Source organism: Triturus cristatus, chromosome 7 (assembly GCF_964204655.1).
Source record: "Triturus cristatus chromosome 7, aTriCri1.1, whole genome shotgun sequence".
NCBI lineage: Eukaryota > Metazoa > Chordata > Amphibia > Caudata > Salamandridae > Triturus > Triturus cristatus.
In genome coordinates, this window is record NC_140590.1 from 1,853,351,357 (window position 1) to 1,853,366,233 (window position 14,877).

The window sequence follows — 14,877 nt, forward strand, 5'->3', positions numbered from 1 at the left end:
CATTGGTGACCTTAATGACAACAGTGACCGCCAGGCAAGACTTCTAATGAAGATTTAGTAATCTGATTTCAAATATGTTATTGGATGAAAGCAGCTGCTGAAGTGCTGCGATGAGGAAGACATATGTAGGTGAATTTGCCAGCACTATCCCATGATGAAATATCGGTGAACTGGTCAAAAGGACAAGGTAGTAGAATGTGTTGCCTCCACATTTTAGACGCCCGCTTTGGACTTCTGTCTGCTGGGAAGTGAGGCCACTGCTACAGCACTGACTGGGTACAATAAAACACATTGCATCAACCCGGGACTGCCGTGATGCACTCTCAGCTTAGTTTTGTACTGCTTTGGCACCTCAAGTGGCCAAACAGTGCGACAAATGTGAAAAATCAGTGAAGCGCGGTTTAAACCGGGTCAGCTGATTTTCAGACAGTAGGGTACTGTCGGGCACAATCGGGTTTAACTGATTCCCGGACAGCCTAGTCATGTCTTTTTAGGTATGCGTAAACCGCATATCTGTGGAAGGGGGTGCGCAGGCCTTGCACATTCCATGTTATAATGCGCTGTGATGTCATGATTTGACTGTGTTCATGCACATGAATTGGGAGGGATAGGGGACATCCATGTGGTCATATTTTAAAGTGGCGTCTGGGGTCAGCAATAATCAAGTACAACAGTGCCTAAGTGAACTTCTCTTAAAACGTAATGCCAACATGGCTAATATGTAATACCAAAAGAGCAGACCTTACAACCGTGAGGGACTGCTCAAACCAAGAGCTGTATTGCACTTAGGCAAAATAAACCCCTAAAGTGTGTGTGGGTGTGAGGGCCTGTAGCTTCTCAGAGCATTCAGGTGCAGCACATACACACCCAGTAGCAAGGAAATAAAGTTTCACTGAGGACCTCCCAGCTGTATGCTAGGGAAACAATTTCCCTGGCCGTCTCTCAAGGAAGGCCAGCGCTCCACCCCACCCCCCAAACACCACCATCACTGCATACAATAGCAGCATTACAAAACCTGGTGATTGACGTACAGGCATTTAAAGTTACAGTAATGAGCAGGTAGCTAAATAAGGGATATGTTATATATCAGATGAGTCCGTCTGACGTCTGCGGGGTGACATCTGGCAGAGAGTTAGTGTCTGGGGGACAGACCGCCGAGGAGCCTTCATCCTCAGATGACTGAGCCAATACATCTTCTCTATCAGAGTCTTTGACCACCTCCTGGAGTGCCTGTTGCAGTTTTTTGATTATTTGTTCTAGATTTGGTACAGCAGTTAATTTAGGTGTACGGGTTCTTTTCTGTTCTCTGCGTCGCTCAGCAGTTTTCACAGTATGACTGGCGCGCCCCCCCTGTCAGTCGGTCTGGGGCCCGAGAATTTCCCCAACGACTCCAACCAATTCCATTTTTTACCATCGGCTACTATACGCAGTCTTGCAGGGAAGAGAAGGGAGTATTGGAAGTCGTTGCTGCTTTACTGCTAGGAAGGAGCTGCATTGGCGCTGCACCTCACCAGTGTAATTCAGACAATACATCACCGTGGTATTCTCTACACGGACCTCTTGCAGCTTCCATGTTTCCCTTAATATTGAGTCTCTGTCACGGTAGTGGAGCACCTTAAAGAGAAACGGAGGGGGTTTGAGCCTGGAGCAGCCTCCTAGGAGGGACACAGAGTGCTCTTTCAACTGAGGTAGGGCGACAATGACGCTGATGGTAATAGTTCCCTCAACCATTTTTCAGTGAACCCCACTGCTTCTTGGCCCCCACTCCCTCCGGAAGACCTATTAAGCAGACATTGTTATGTCTTGAACGTCCTGCATCTTCAACTCTGTTCTCCACGTGGCAGAGTCATAGGGGCCAGATGTACGACAAATTTTAGCATGCGCAAACAGGTTAGCAACCCGTTTGCGCATGCCAAAATTGGAATGGCCATGTAGTAACACAATTGTGCGAGTTGCAAATGAATTGTGACTCGCAAAAAAGTGTTTAGAGACTTGCTATTTGGAAGAGGCTTTCCCTTCCAAATAGCGACTCTCTAATCCATGTATGAATGTTTGCAGTTGCAAAACACTCGCAAATTACTACCCTCTTCAAGAGGATGGTAATGGAGTCGCAAATGGGAAGGGGTCCCCAGTGAAAAAATGCTTTATTTAAAAGCAGTTCCAGACTTGGTGGTTTGCTGAGCCCGAAGGCCACCATACCTGGGAGGACCTGCCATTCCCAATGGGCTCAAATTGCAAGAGGCTCATTAATATTCATGGGCCTCGCAATTTGTGACCCCATTGGGAATCGCAAACAGTGTTGCATCCAGTTTTGCGACTCGCAAATTGCGAGTCGCAAAATTGCTGGTTGTACATCTGGCCTTATTCCCTCATTTGCTTTTCCATAATATCCGTGATAGGCTGTACCTCAGCTAAGGTTTGCTCTACATTAGTGATGAGGTCGGACAATTTCTTGTGGTCCAAATGAAGGAACGTGAGGTCTGCTGCCACATTGTCAATTCTTGATTCCAGGGAAATTCTGGAGCACTCAATGGCTTGAAGTGTTGCATAAAATCTGTCCTCCGGCATTGGGTTCTGCTGAGTTTGGGAGTCTAGTTATTAGCTGTCTGTTTTCTTCCTTATGAGTCCTTGCTCTGCGATAGTGACTGGTGAGGCAAGGACCCTGTTCTCCTACAGTGAGAAGGGGTTGTGTGCACACGCAGCGTCTATCTGCATTAGCTTGCCCTCAGTGGGCAAAAGGAGTTGGGAAATGATAGCTTAACTGCAGAACGGTGCCAGCATCCCGCACACATGCTTCTACCTTCTCCCTGGTCTATCACAGTATTGCCCCAGTGAGTTACATGAGGGCCAGGGCACCTCAAGTGACGTGCCAGGTCTGCGTGCGTCGTGCATAGAATTACCCTCGGCTGGGTCACCCCAACCCTGCTGACCAATATAGTGTAAGCTAATTACAAGAGTGTCAATCGGCAAAGGGCGCATCGATGTATTCCTCCAAGCACACCTCTTCCTCAGGTATCAAGTCACTCATGAACATACAGCTACATGGGGGGAACGCAGGTCGTATTTTACAGCACGCTCCCATTAAAGGAGATGAGCACACATCAGTTCCTCAAGCAAGAACGGCACCTGTTTCCCGTCCAGCCTTATCCCACCTGTCATCACTAGCCTGCTTCCACTGTATTAGCTAGCAGCCTTCTACTCCTACGTCCGGGTATCCGCGTACAGTGAGGAGCGCATGCTTACTAGTCCAGGGGAAGGCTCAGAAGCGCTAGGGACACCACCAATTCTTGTGTCCAGATGCACCTTCCAATCGGAATTGGTCAACAGCTATTATCCAGTCCAGGGGGCAGCCACGCAGCCGGTAGGCCTCGTCCATGGCCTGCTCCACCACGCCACCTCCAGCCTCACACTGGACAGCGGCGGCACTCCAGCGGGCTCCAGGACTCGGGTGCTATATTCCATTTGTGTGCTCTTGTGGCTTAGTGTTTTGTCGTGGCCCTCTTCTATGCTCACCAGGCCCTTCCTGGCATCCAAGACCTCTCTTCCTGCACGCTCTGCCTACGTAATCAGGCCCCTCCTGATCCTCGGCCGCAACCGACATCAAAGGCTGGCCTAGCAGCCTTCATTACCGTGGTTGGGCTGTTCGGGGGGGCAATGTTCCACTGTAGTCATCTACAGCGCCGGCCAGATTCCTCCTGCTGCCAGGCAGTGCCCGATAAGTGCATCTGCCTACATGCATCAAGGAGCTTTGGCCCGCAGCCGTCACTGACCTCCAAATCAGGATCAGCAGCCCCACCCGCAATGCCAACCCGGTCCGGGGGTCTCTGGGGTTCATCGGGTACAGCCTGATCTGTTGGATGGAGTCTCACTGGTGGAATTTGCGGATAAACTGGGTGTGTTGCGGAGCGGTGCTAGAACACGTCCGCCATCTTGATCATGCAAGCCACGCCCCCTGCTTTAGAACGTTCATAAAGGTCACATTTTAATTGTTTGTAACAAGGAACAGGTGCAGATAATTAACTTGATGAGGCTGCCTTCTAGAAGGTGTTTTAGAATGTTCACAAAGGTCGCGTTCTAATTGCTTATAGCAAGGAACAGGTGCAGATGATTAATTCGATGAGGCTGTCTTCTAGAAGGTGTTTTAGAATGTTCACAAAGGTCGCGTTCTAATTGCTAATAGCAAGGAACAGGTGTAGATGATTAATTTGATGAAGATGTCGTCTAGAAGGTGTTTTAGAATGTTCACAAAGGTCGCATTCTAATTGCTTATAGCAAGGAACAGATGCAGCGGATTAGTTTGAAAGGGGCTGACTTCTGGAAGGTTCCCATTGAGGTCATCTATGCCTGTTGCTTGATGCTTATTCTGGTGGATTTTCTGGATGTTTCCACGGCGCCTGAAACCTGACCTTGCATATGCATGGTTTAACATTCGTTGACAGCCCTTTCTTAAAGTATGGGTAACAGATAATTATGTAATTTATGTAAAAAACAACTGTTTTTCCATCACACTGTTTCGTTTTTGTGTTCCTTATGATTCAATTGTTTTTGTCCTTACGCTTGAAGATTGCATATAAGAAATGGTGTAATTGATTCTTTGTGAAAAGAAATGAAGCACACATACCCGACAGAACCATTGCCTTTTCTTTAATTCATTAATCAGAATGGTCAGGGGTGGCGTATCTTTTCGTGTGGGGAGGTGGTATGGCTTCATCAATGAAACGTGAAACACTGGGTGGATAGTGTATTCGGGGCAAGCCGTAGCTTGACGGTGACTGAATTATCTTGATAATATCATAAGGACCTATACTGTGGTCGTAGTTTCCTTGGATCTTCTAGTTGTAGTGTTGTGTTAATGACCATACCCTGTCTCCTTCCTTGTATATAGATGCCGGGGTTCTATGCTTGTCAGCTTGCACCTTAATGACCAATTTGGCTTTTGCTAAACTTGTCCTTGCGTGTTTTTGAATCTCATGCAGGTGTTCTTATCTTTCTGTGACTGAAGGTAGCGTAGTAGAAACTCCAGATATATCAGTGGAAAGGGCCTGAGGATGTACTCCTGACATGAAGAAGGGTGTGAAGTTTGTAGCTGAGTGGGTGCTGTAATTATAAGTGAATTCAACTAGGGGTAAAGCCTGATCGCATTGTCCTGTGTATGTGGATAGTAACCATCTTAGTGTAGTTTCTAGGGATTGGTTGACCCGTTCAGTTTGCCCATCGGTGTGTGGGTGGAAGGTAGATGACAAGGCTACCTCTATTTCTAATTTATCACAGAGTGTTCTCCAAAATTTAGATGTGAACTGAACTGAACTGAACTCCACGATCTGAGATGATTTTAGTCGGTAGGCCATGCAGTCTTACGATATGGTTAATGAATATTTGACTAAATTCTGCAACGCTGCGTATCTTTTTGAGGGGGATGAAAGGTGCCATTTTTGATAACATGTCAACAACTACTAAAATATTATTGAAGGTATTGTTTACTGGAAGGTCAGTAATAAAATCCAGACTAAAGGTGTGCCAAGGAACTGTGGGTAAAGGCAGAGGCTGTAATAAGCCTGCAGGCGAAGTGTGAGTGTTCTTGTTTTGTGCAAAAGTTGGGCAACCAGATACGTATTCTTGTACATCGTTTTGCAAGTTGTTCCACCAGAAGGTTTTCTGACAATTCTTTAGGGTTTTCATTATACCTGGGTGCCCTGCTAATGCTGTGTCGTGATTCCATTGAATTACCTGATGTCTTAATTCTATAGTAGGGATGTACAATTTCTAAGCGTGGAGGAACAGCTTGTCTATGATCGTATGGTTAGGTGTTTTGATCCATTCTTTGGCCTTTAGTTTTTTATATTCTTCATGTAAGGCCGTCACAGAGGTGTCACCCTCGCTCACTGCGACTTTCTTTTCCGGTGTAATGATAGTAGGGGAGTCTAATGTGGAATGGGAAGAGTGAGCATTCCCCAGTCTAGAAAGAACATCAGACTGTAACAGCTTTGATCCTGGGCTAAAGGTAATGATGAAATCGAACCCACTGAAGAAATGCAGCCATCGCATTTGACGGGGGTGAGAGCCCTAACTGAGTTAAAGAACTGTACAATTCTGTGATCTGAGAATATTGTGACTGTATGTTTAGCCCACTGCAGGGTACGCCTTAATTCAGTAAATACCAATTTGATGGCCAGAAATTCTCTTTTAGCCACTGTATAGTTTTGCTCCGCTGGTAGACGTTTTTGGGAATAAAAGACTATGGGATGCATGTGGCCAGTTCTTGGGTTCTTTTGAGATAAAATTCCTCCTACAATTACCTGCTATCAGCTTCGACGTATGAGGCCTGGTCTGGATTGGGATGCTGAAGAATGGGTGTAGTAGTGAAATTGGATTTTAACAGTTGCATCGCCAGATTGGCTTCTGGACACCACGCAAATGATTGCCCCTTTTTTAGCAGTTGTGTTATGGGTGCCACTATCTCTGAAAAGTGCTGGATAAAACGACAATAAAAATTGGCAAAGCCAAGTATCTGTTGAATTTCCTTGATATTTGTTGGAGTTGGCCGATTGGTAATGGCTTCCACCTTTTTGGGGTCCATAGTGATGCCTGTCGGAGATAAGTGATATCTCAGAAACTCTGACTTTACATAGAAGGAACATTTATCTAATTGAGCAAAGAGAGCGTTTTCCCTAAGGCGCTGCACAATGTCACGTTCATGCTGTACAGGTTCTTGTTCTGAGTTTGAGTAAATCAGATTGTCGTCTATGTATACGATTGCACCAATGATAAAAAAAACTCCATCAAGACCTCATTAATGAAATATTGAAATGCTGCCGGAGCATTACATTGTCTGAAGGGCATAACACTATACTCAAACAGCCCGAAATTTGTCCTAAAGGTGATTTTCTATTCATCGCCTTCTTGTACACAAATTAAGCGGTAAGCTCCCCGAAAATCTAGTTTCGTGTAAATGGAATTTCTGACCTAATCAAGTAGTACCGGAATTAATGGAAGAGGATTGCGTTTCTTAATAGTCCCTTATTGACCGCCCTATAATTCATACAAACCATCAACTCCCCATTCTTCTTGGGTACAAAGAAGAGTGGTGAAGACACAGGCGAAGTGGAGTGGCGTATAGAACCTATCTCTAGATATTCATCCAGATTTTTGCGTAGATATTGAGTTTCAAGTTCTATCAACGCGTAAACTACTGCAGGGCAGTGTTGCTACCGTGAGGCGATCGATGGGGCATTCAAAGGCTCTGTGTAGGGGCTGTTTGGTGGCTTTCACAGGTCAAACACATCTTGAAAGTCCTGGTATTCTTTGGGCAGTTTAAGGTTTTCTGTTCCTTGGACCAAGGGGAAATGCAGGGATATTCCCACCTCTGGAGCCTCTTGGTAGCAGGTAGTAGTGCTGAATGGTGAGTCCAAGGTTCGGTGCGGTGTACCCAATCGATTTTTGGTTTATAGTGTTCTAGCTAAGGTACTTCCAAAATTACCCCAAAGGTGGGAGTGTTTATTAGATCAAAGACAAGTCATTCAGTATGCCCATTATCGTACACTAAGGTTAAAGCCTCTGTCTGAAAACAAATTAGTCCAGAAGATAACTCTGTACCATCTACTGCTCGCACAGGCTCAGGGTTTTCTTTGGGAACTTTTGTGAGCCCGAGCATGGCAGCTAGGGTCAGATCAAAGAAACTGCTTGTAGCCCCCGAGTCAATAAGCATGTATATTATGTGCCTCCGCAGTGGGGCTAGGATTACTGTGACTCGGATAGCCAGATGCCACAGAATTTGTGTTCCTACATTGGCCAGATATTGTGAGAGCTGTATGGCTTCTCTCGATGAGACAATCTTACTTCTAGTCAAGAGCCTTAGTTTTCCCTGATCTTGATTGACTTCTACACTAGCAACAAACTTAGACTGTTTTGGTTTTGCAGAACATTCCCAAGCAAAATTACCAGCTTTGCCACAATAAAGACATAGGCTTATTTTGTGACGATGTTCCTTTTCCTCATTAGATAGTGGACCCCTTATACCTAATATCTGCATAGATTTTGTATCAAGAGTCTTACTGTCTGACTCCTTCTTTTTGGTTTTGAGAACAATTAGTCTGGTGTCACTGCGAGATCGGTCACCCTTTTGCTCCCCCAATCGGTGATCTAGCTTAACCACAAGATCAATAAACTCTGCACAATCGTCAGGAAAATCAAAGATGTGCAAGAGGGAATCTTTAAGGCCATTTTAACCCTCAATAGAATAAGGATATTCTTTTCCCTTCCGGTGAGTGCATTTCCTCCACCAATCGATTGAAAGTAGTGATTTAAGTCACCAGGTCCTTAGAACCTTGTCATAGGTTTAATAACTCATTGTCACTTGCTTAAATGAAAACATGCTTTGCAAATAACTTAGTAATGGCAGCCTTAAAACCAGAATAGTTGTACAAAAGTGGATTGTTTGATTTTATCAAAGGAATTGCCCAGTTAGCGAAAACACCTCCCAAATAAGAAATTACAAACGCTACTTTAGCAGCGTCTTTGGGGAACGCCTGAGGTTTGCATAGGAAATGTAATTGCCATTGACTCATAAAGGCTGCAAATTTAGTACTGTCACCATGAAAGCATTCTGGAGCTGCTAAGGGCACAGGACTGGGTGCAGAGACAGATACATGCAGATTCTGGTCAGTAGTTGTAAACGCCCCTCTCTGAAATGGTTCTCCAAACACAGACTAGGTAAAAACTGGGCGACTATCCTTGGGTTTAGTATCCCTCTATTGTGTGAAATATGTCCTCTATCGTTGCAACTCTTCCTTAAGTTTTCCTTTTTCTGCTTTTAAACCTATTCAGATCTAGTTGCAACTGCTGAATTAACTCATACAGATTGTTAGCGTCATTGAGGTCCCATGATAAGGCACGTGCTAGATCGTCCATGAATATTTGGTCTTGATAGGTCATGGCACTGCCCGAAAGGAATGTTAAGTGTGTGGCTTAGCCTGATGTCATAAGCCACCTACTGGGATCCTAGGGGATTTCAATGGGGCGGCGACACTAGTTCCTGAATCCCCTCGAGACTTGCCCTCGGTGTACAGGAGACACTGCTCCAGGGGCAAACCACAGGGTGAAGGGGGTTGGGATGGAGAGAGCGTGTGGAGTCAAAAGATGCTGTGGCTCGTCCACTCAACCGCAACACTACAGCAGGCATTCACACCAGTCAGATGAATGGTACCGTCAGATATGTTATCTATAAACAGACAAATAATAAGGATTTAGTCTAGTATTAGCTATTTCTTTTAAGGTATCACCTCATGAAAGCTTTTTATATTTTAACCAACCTTTAGTTTTGTTGTCAGTTGTTTTTAGATAGTCTATAGGTTCCTTCATCAAAGCTTTGAAACTGTAGTGAGTATGATTCCAGCATCAAACCCACAAGCTAATTTGGATGGGGTTAGCTTTACCCAAGTCCTTTCTGGCAGAGCCCTGCCAACAGAAAGTACAAGTTTAACACATAGCAAAATCAAGTCTGTTAATGCGTCTTTCTAGAAGGTGCTTTAGAACATTTACAAAGGTTGCGTTCTAATTGCTTATAGCAAGGAACAGGTGCAGATCATTAATTTGAGGCGGTCTTCTAGAAAGTGTTTTAGAATGTTCACAAAGGTCGCATTCTAATTGATTACAGCAAGGAACAGGTGCAGGTGATTAATTTGATGAGGGCTGTCTTCCGGAAGGTTCCTATTCAGGTCATCTATTCTGGTTGCTTGATGCTTATTCTGGTGGATTTTCTGGATGTTTCCATAGCAACTGAAACCTGACCTTGCATATGCATAGTAAAACATTTGTAAAAGTTATTAAGCCTTTTCAAACCGGGGAACACCAGCTGCAGCTAGCTATTACCAACAGGATGTATTATGGTCAAAAGTCAAGGTACAAGATGTTTGTTCATTCATAAGTGTTGGGAGGAATGATATGAGTCAGGATGGTATAGTGTGATAGTCAAGAGAGGTGAGCTGTGGCAGGAATCCTGACAACTTCCCAGAGGGCAATTAAGAGGTCCACCAGCTGCTAGTCTGGTTACAAAGCTTTGACCAATCACTGAACAACTTTGAGTGGTTGCAGAGGTTTAGAATGTGGACTTGTCTGGGTAGCACAAGATTGGTGAATAGTTTGGTTGCCCAATTCTGAAATTGTCCTTTTCTGGTTTTAAGGAGCCAAGTCTTCTCTGAGACTGTTCATGAATATGCATTGCACTAAGACCATATTACTCCATATAACTCCTTGTGTGGATGTGGGGGCCCATGTGAACAGCTGGCCCAATGATTCTTCAAGATCTACTCTTACTTTCTTGTTTGTAGATTGTTCTTGTTGCATCTCCCCCCTTGTCTCTACACTTTCTTGTACCCATAAGGCTTGAGGATAGAGAAGGCCAACTGCACTGGCTACGTTCAACCTCAGGATACTTGTAGGTTCCCGGACAGGTCTAAAGTTGAATAAGTAGTGTAGCTGGATTGTGAATCATGGCATGAAGACAAACACTGCCCAACAGTTTGCAAAGGGAAGGTTTCAAATTAACCCCATTAGCATAGCTGTAACACATGGTTGGATTTGAAAGACTGGCAGCTGACACTGTCAGATATTCTGCCAAGGGCTCTTATATGATTTCTGAAGAGTTTAATGCCTTTAATTTCTTTGGTCACTTCAACTAGCAAGCACTGTCCAGAATGGCTCTGACTGGCTTTAGGTGCAATGGAGTAGCTCCATTATCCATTTGTTCGGGAGCAGAATCTGTGGTAGCCATCACTTTCAGCAGCCCGTGCTTGTCATTAGGTGAAGGTGCTGGTATCACGTTTGTGCTTAAATCCTTAAGCCAAGTAGCTGAACCCCTTTGAAACAGTTTTGGATTCAAGATCATCCTCTTGTTGAATGGTCTGTAAGCTGGATCATCCTTCTGTCTTGGATTTAGTTAATACGGGGACACCAGAGAAATAGAAGGGATGCTATCACCCTGAGGGGCATGGCTCATGAGCTGAATTTCAAATGTCCTATGTCTTAAGGAACTAGGAAAACTGCTATCAGGATTGTCAAACCTCAGTTTGGCCTCTCACCCTGCCTGGATTTCTAGATGTCAGGCGGCCAAACAATTCAACAAAAGGCAGGGAACTTTCCACACAAATGCTAAATAAATCAGCAAGTGGGCATACAAATTATTATTATTTATACAAGGACCAAAAGGTAGAACAAAGACAGCCATAAACCTCTGGAATAAAAACAGAAAGCAACAAGTCAGTAAACAAGACTGCACGTGGCAGTGTGAACTCAGTGTTGTCTTTTCTACTGCCCACTGAAACATTGCACATTCTTCCAACATAATAAAGTTTATATTGGAGCCATGGAGTGTGAACTCTCTATAGCAAAGGGCTCTCCACATGCATGTCCTGGCACTTTTGAGGCCACTTCAAAGTAACAGTTTATGGATGTTGAGGTCTGAGGACAAGGTACCACTGACTCGAGGCACCATCACTATTGAAGCTCCATCAAGTTGGGATTACCTCAAAATTAGGTACCTCCAGATTGGTGTGACCTTTCTACATCAAGGGCCATGTGGATGTCAAACCTCTCCATCCAAAACCTTTTGGATGGCTGGAACATTCTGGACATCAAAGTTCCTTTGTCGTTGCAACGTCTCCAGAAATCGAGCCTCTTGCTATGTCAAAGCCTCATCTTGTCACTGAAGACCCTCTTGACATTGAGGACCCTCTTGATATGAAAGCCTTCTCAACGTCAAGAGAGGCGGAGAAGGGACTGAAAAACACTGATTGGCTCTTGGAGCATCAAAGAAGGGTCCAGCAAGGACTGCGGTGTAGGTGTTTCCCCATAGGCCATCATTAAGAGTCAGGAAGGATGGAATTCTTGTACGTAATTCCGCTCTTCCTGATGAGAAATGGCTCAGAGTATTCACACTGTTTTCCCAGTTGTAAGACCACAGGGCCTGACTTTACTGTCTCGAAAAAGCAGCAAGTAAAATCGTTTTAAACTTCAGGTTCAATAACAGCCTTGTCCCCACTGCACAGAAGCCCCTGCTTCCATTTACCACCTGCTCTAACCCCACGGAATTGGCAATTCTGTACGGTTGTATGCCCAGTAAAACCAGGTAAACACAGTGATTGCCCATTCCATGGGGCTCAACTAGTAATTGCATATTTCAAGTAGAGTGTTACCATACTGGTAATTAAGGGTGTGGAGTTTGCACATGGCCACTACTGTGCAACCCGTAATGAGGGCCTTAATCTTTGAGGGACCAAGAAGCCTGGCAGACAGCTTTGAAAGTTTCTTACTCCAGAATAGTTGTGGCTTCAAGCCACAATATTTTTAGAAACACACTTTTCACTGACAGTCCTGCCAGTAATGGCTCAGACGTGGGCACTGTGGAAGAAAACTCACAAAATGAATCCTTACTGCCAGAAAAAGACTCAAAATAGTGTATCAAGTGAAGTGAAAATATTTTTTTTGGGGGGGGAAATAGGGCCCTAGATAATAGCATGTTCGCTCCAAACCGCCTTAATGTGACTGTGTGAAGTGTCTCTGTAGTGATGATGATGTCTGTCTAAACCAATTTTATTATTACTGGGGTATGGGCTGAACCATCAGATTCTCCAACCTGCTCCCCTCAAGACCCATTGATTTTGTACTACTTTCTACCCTAGCCTGATGTGCCTTACTTTAAATAACAAGACACTCTTCACACTGGTTGCACTGATTTGAGCAACGCTCTTTGTTTTCTCACCTTCCCACCAATCAATCGTACACGCTTTGCAGAACGCTCACACAATTCACGCAACCTAATTCACAAAACACTTATTTTTCACAGCTGTTTTTCCTGCAGCCAATGTGCAGTGTTTGTGTCATCCAAGCAGCTACATTCCCTGCTTCCAATGTTAGTGCTGAAAACAAATTGCTTTTGAGGGTCACAAATATCTATTTTATGCTGTAGAGTTATGATTCTTCTGGCATAGCATTGCATAACATTGCATGGTTTTGAAGTTTAAACAGCTCTACTTACGTATGACCTTTCTTTGAAGCTATCTAGAAAAGTGTGCTTAAAATATGGCATGTTATTCAAGCCTCTTGGGGTGGTTAACTTGGCAAAGCCTTTTTGTGAAGGGTAGGTTTGCACGCTGAAGTGTTGACTGAGGGACAATGTGCAATTCCAATGACAGAAAAAATAGCACTGAGAAACGGGGTCATGGGTCAAGTGTTACAAATTATCACTCTGATCTCTAAAAATCTGGAAACAACATTTGTCTCACCCTTGCCTATGCCGCTGCTTGTTTCAGTTTCCTCGGAGCAATGCTGAGCTTTAAAATATTGATCATCTTCTTGCTTAATCCGAAACATTTCTGGACTGATGGCTGGTGTATAAACTAAACAGAAAGAAAATATATAGTGTTACACATACCAAGTGTGCATTCCTTCTCAGTAAGTATATGTCTGGACTAGCAAAAGGGTCTGAAATTGCATAGAGAAAAACGTATATGCTCCTATGACAGTTCTCCTGTACAGATTGCCCACAGTCCACTACCCTCTACTGCCTGTCTACCTACTGCCCTCTGTTTGTGCCTCCGCTGCTAGTTGCTTGCTCTGTTTTGCCTTTTCCGCTAGTTTTCTGCTCTCCGTTTTGCCTATCCTGCTCGTTTTCTGCCCTCTGCTTTGCACTCTTCTGCTCTATTCTGCTCATTTTACTGCCCTTCGTTTTGCCTTTTTCAGCTAGTTTTCCTGCCCTCTGTTTTGCCTTTTCTGGTCATTCTCTGCCCTCTGCTTTGCACTCTTCTGCTTTGGTCTGCTCATTTTTCTGGCCTCCGTTTTCCCTTTTTAGGTCTCGCTAAGTCAGCACGCATGTGCTGCTTGGAGAGACTTTAGTAGGTGAGTTTTTAAAGTGCTGCTGGCTGGCGACAAGCTTGCGATCACGCGCGAACCGCCAGCCTTCAGCGCCATACTGCTGCGCACTCCACTCGCGTGCTTCCCCCGCGATCACTTTCGCTTGGGCCCCACGGATAATGCGGGTTTGTTTTATGTGGTTGTTGGTGGTAAACAAGAGAACGGACGAGTATTGTCGTTCCCCAGCCATGCAGGATAACATGTGCAGTGCACGTTGGCTCTTTCGTTACGATCAAAATCGCACTTTGTCATCGTTTCTTAGAATTCTGGGGTTTCAGTTGCTCTGCTCTGGGATGGTTTCTGTTGCATTTCATATTTCCAGAACATAGTAGCATCCAGGGCTGCGATAGTTAGGGCAGGATCCCAAATGCGTTTATTTTCCTCTTCGGAGGAGTGGTTTTTGGGTTATAACCTTTACTATACAATCATTTGAAATTTATATTTTAACCTCTGACTGCTAAATCTAATCCTTAATAATAGAATAAGCGTAATCACTGCCTGAAACTCACACCTACTAAAAAGTGGGCACTGAGATTCATAACACACATTTCTGCCGCAGAGACGATTAATATATTTCAGATTAAAATGCGGTTCTTTCAGTATATTCCACTTGGTATTGCAACAGCCATCGATAAGAGCAACATTCTCTTGCTTTTGACACCACCTCCAAGGATTTTCGTCATGTATGTCTGTTTCCCTGTTAATCAGTTAGCAGCCTTTCGTAAATGCCCCAGTTAGCAGGTAAGTTACTGAAGATTGTGAATTGGGCACATTCATACAATGGCTGATGGAATAACAGACTCCGGATTCCAAATCACACTTCAGTTTCTGTAGCAAAGGCTCTGTCGGTGTATTGGCTATCGAGGCTAATCTTAATCGTAAAACCTTAGTGGTGTAGATGATAAACCTGTCTTAATATGCTTCCTTTCTGGAAATATGCTGTTCAGTGAAATGAGGGGCCCAGAGTAAGAT

The 14,877-nt window shown here is 44.4% G+C and overlaps 1 protein-coding gene across 1 annotated transcript in view; it reads right to left on the minus strand.

The window, feature by feature from the left end:
- Nucleotides 1-14,877, minus strand: part of LOC146813453 (uncharacterized) — a 316,204-nt gene that overhangs the window by 14,127 nt on the left and 287,200 nt on the right. Inside the window, exon 11 of the mRNA XM_085620211.1 lies at nt 13,278-13,391. Coding sequence (XP_085476337.1) covers nt 13,278-13,391 — 114 coding nt within the window. The remainder of the gene's footprint in view (nt 1-13,277; nt 13,392-14,877) is intronic.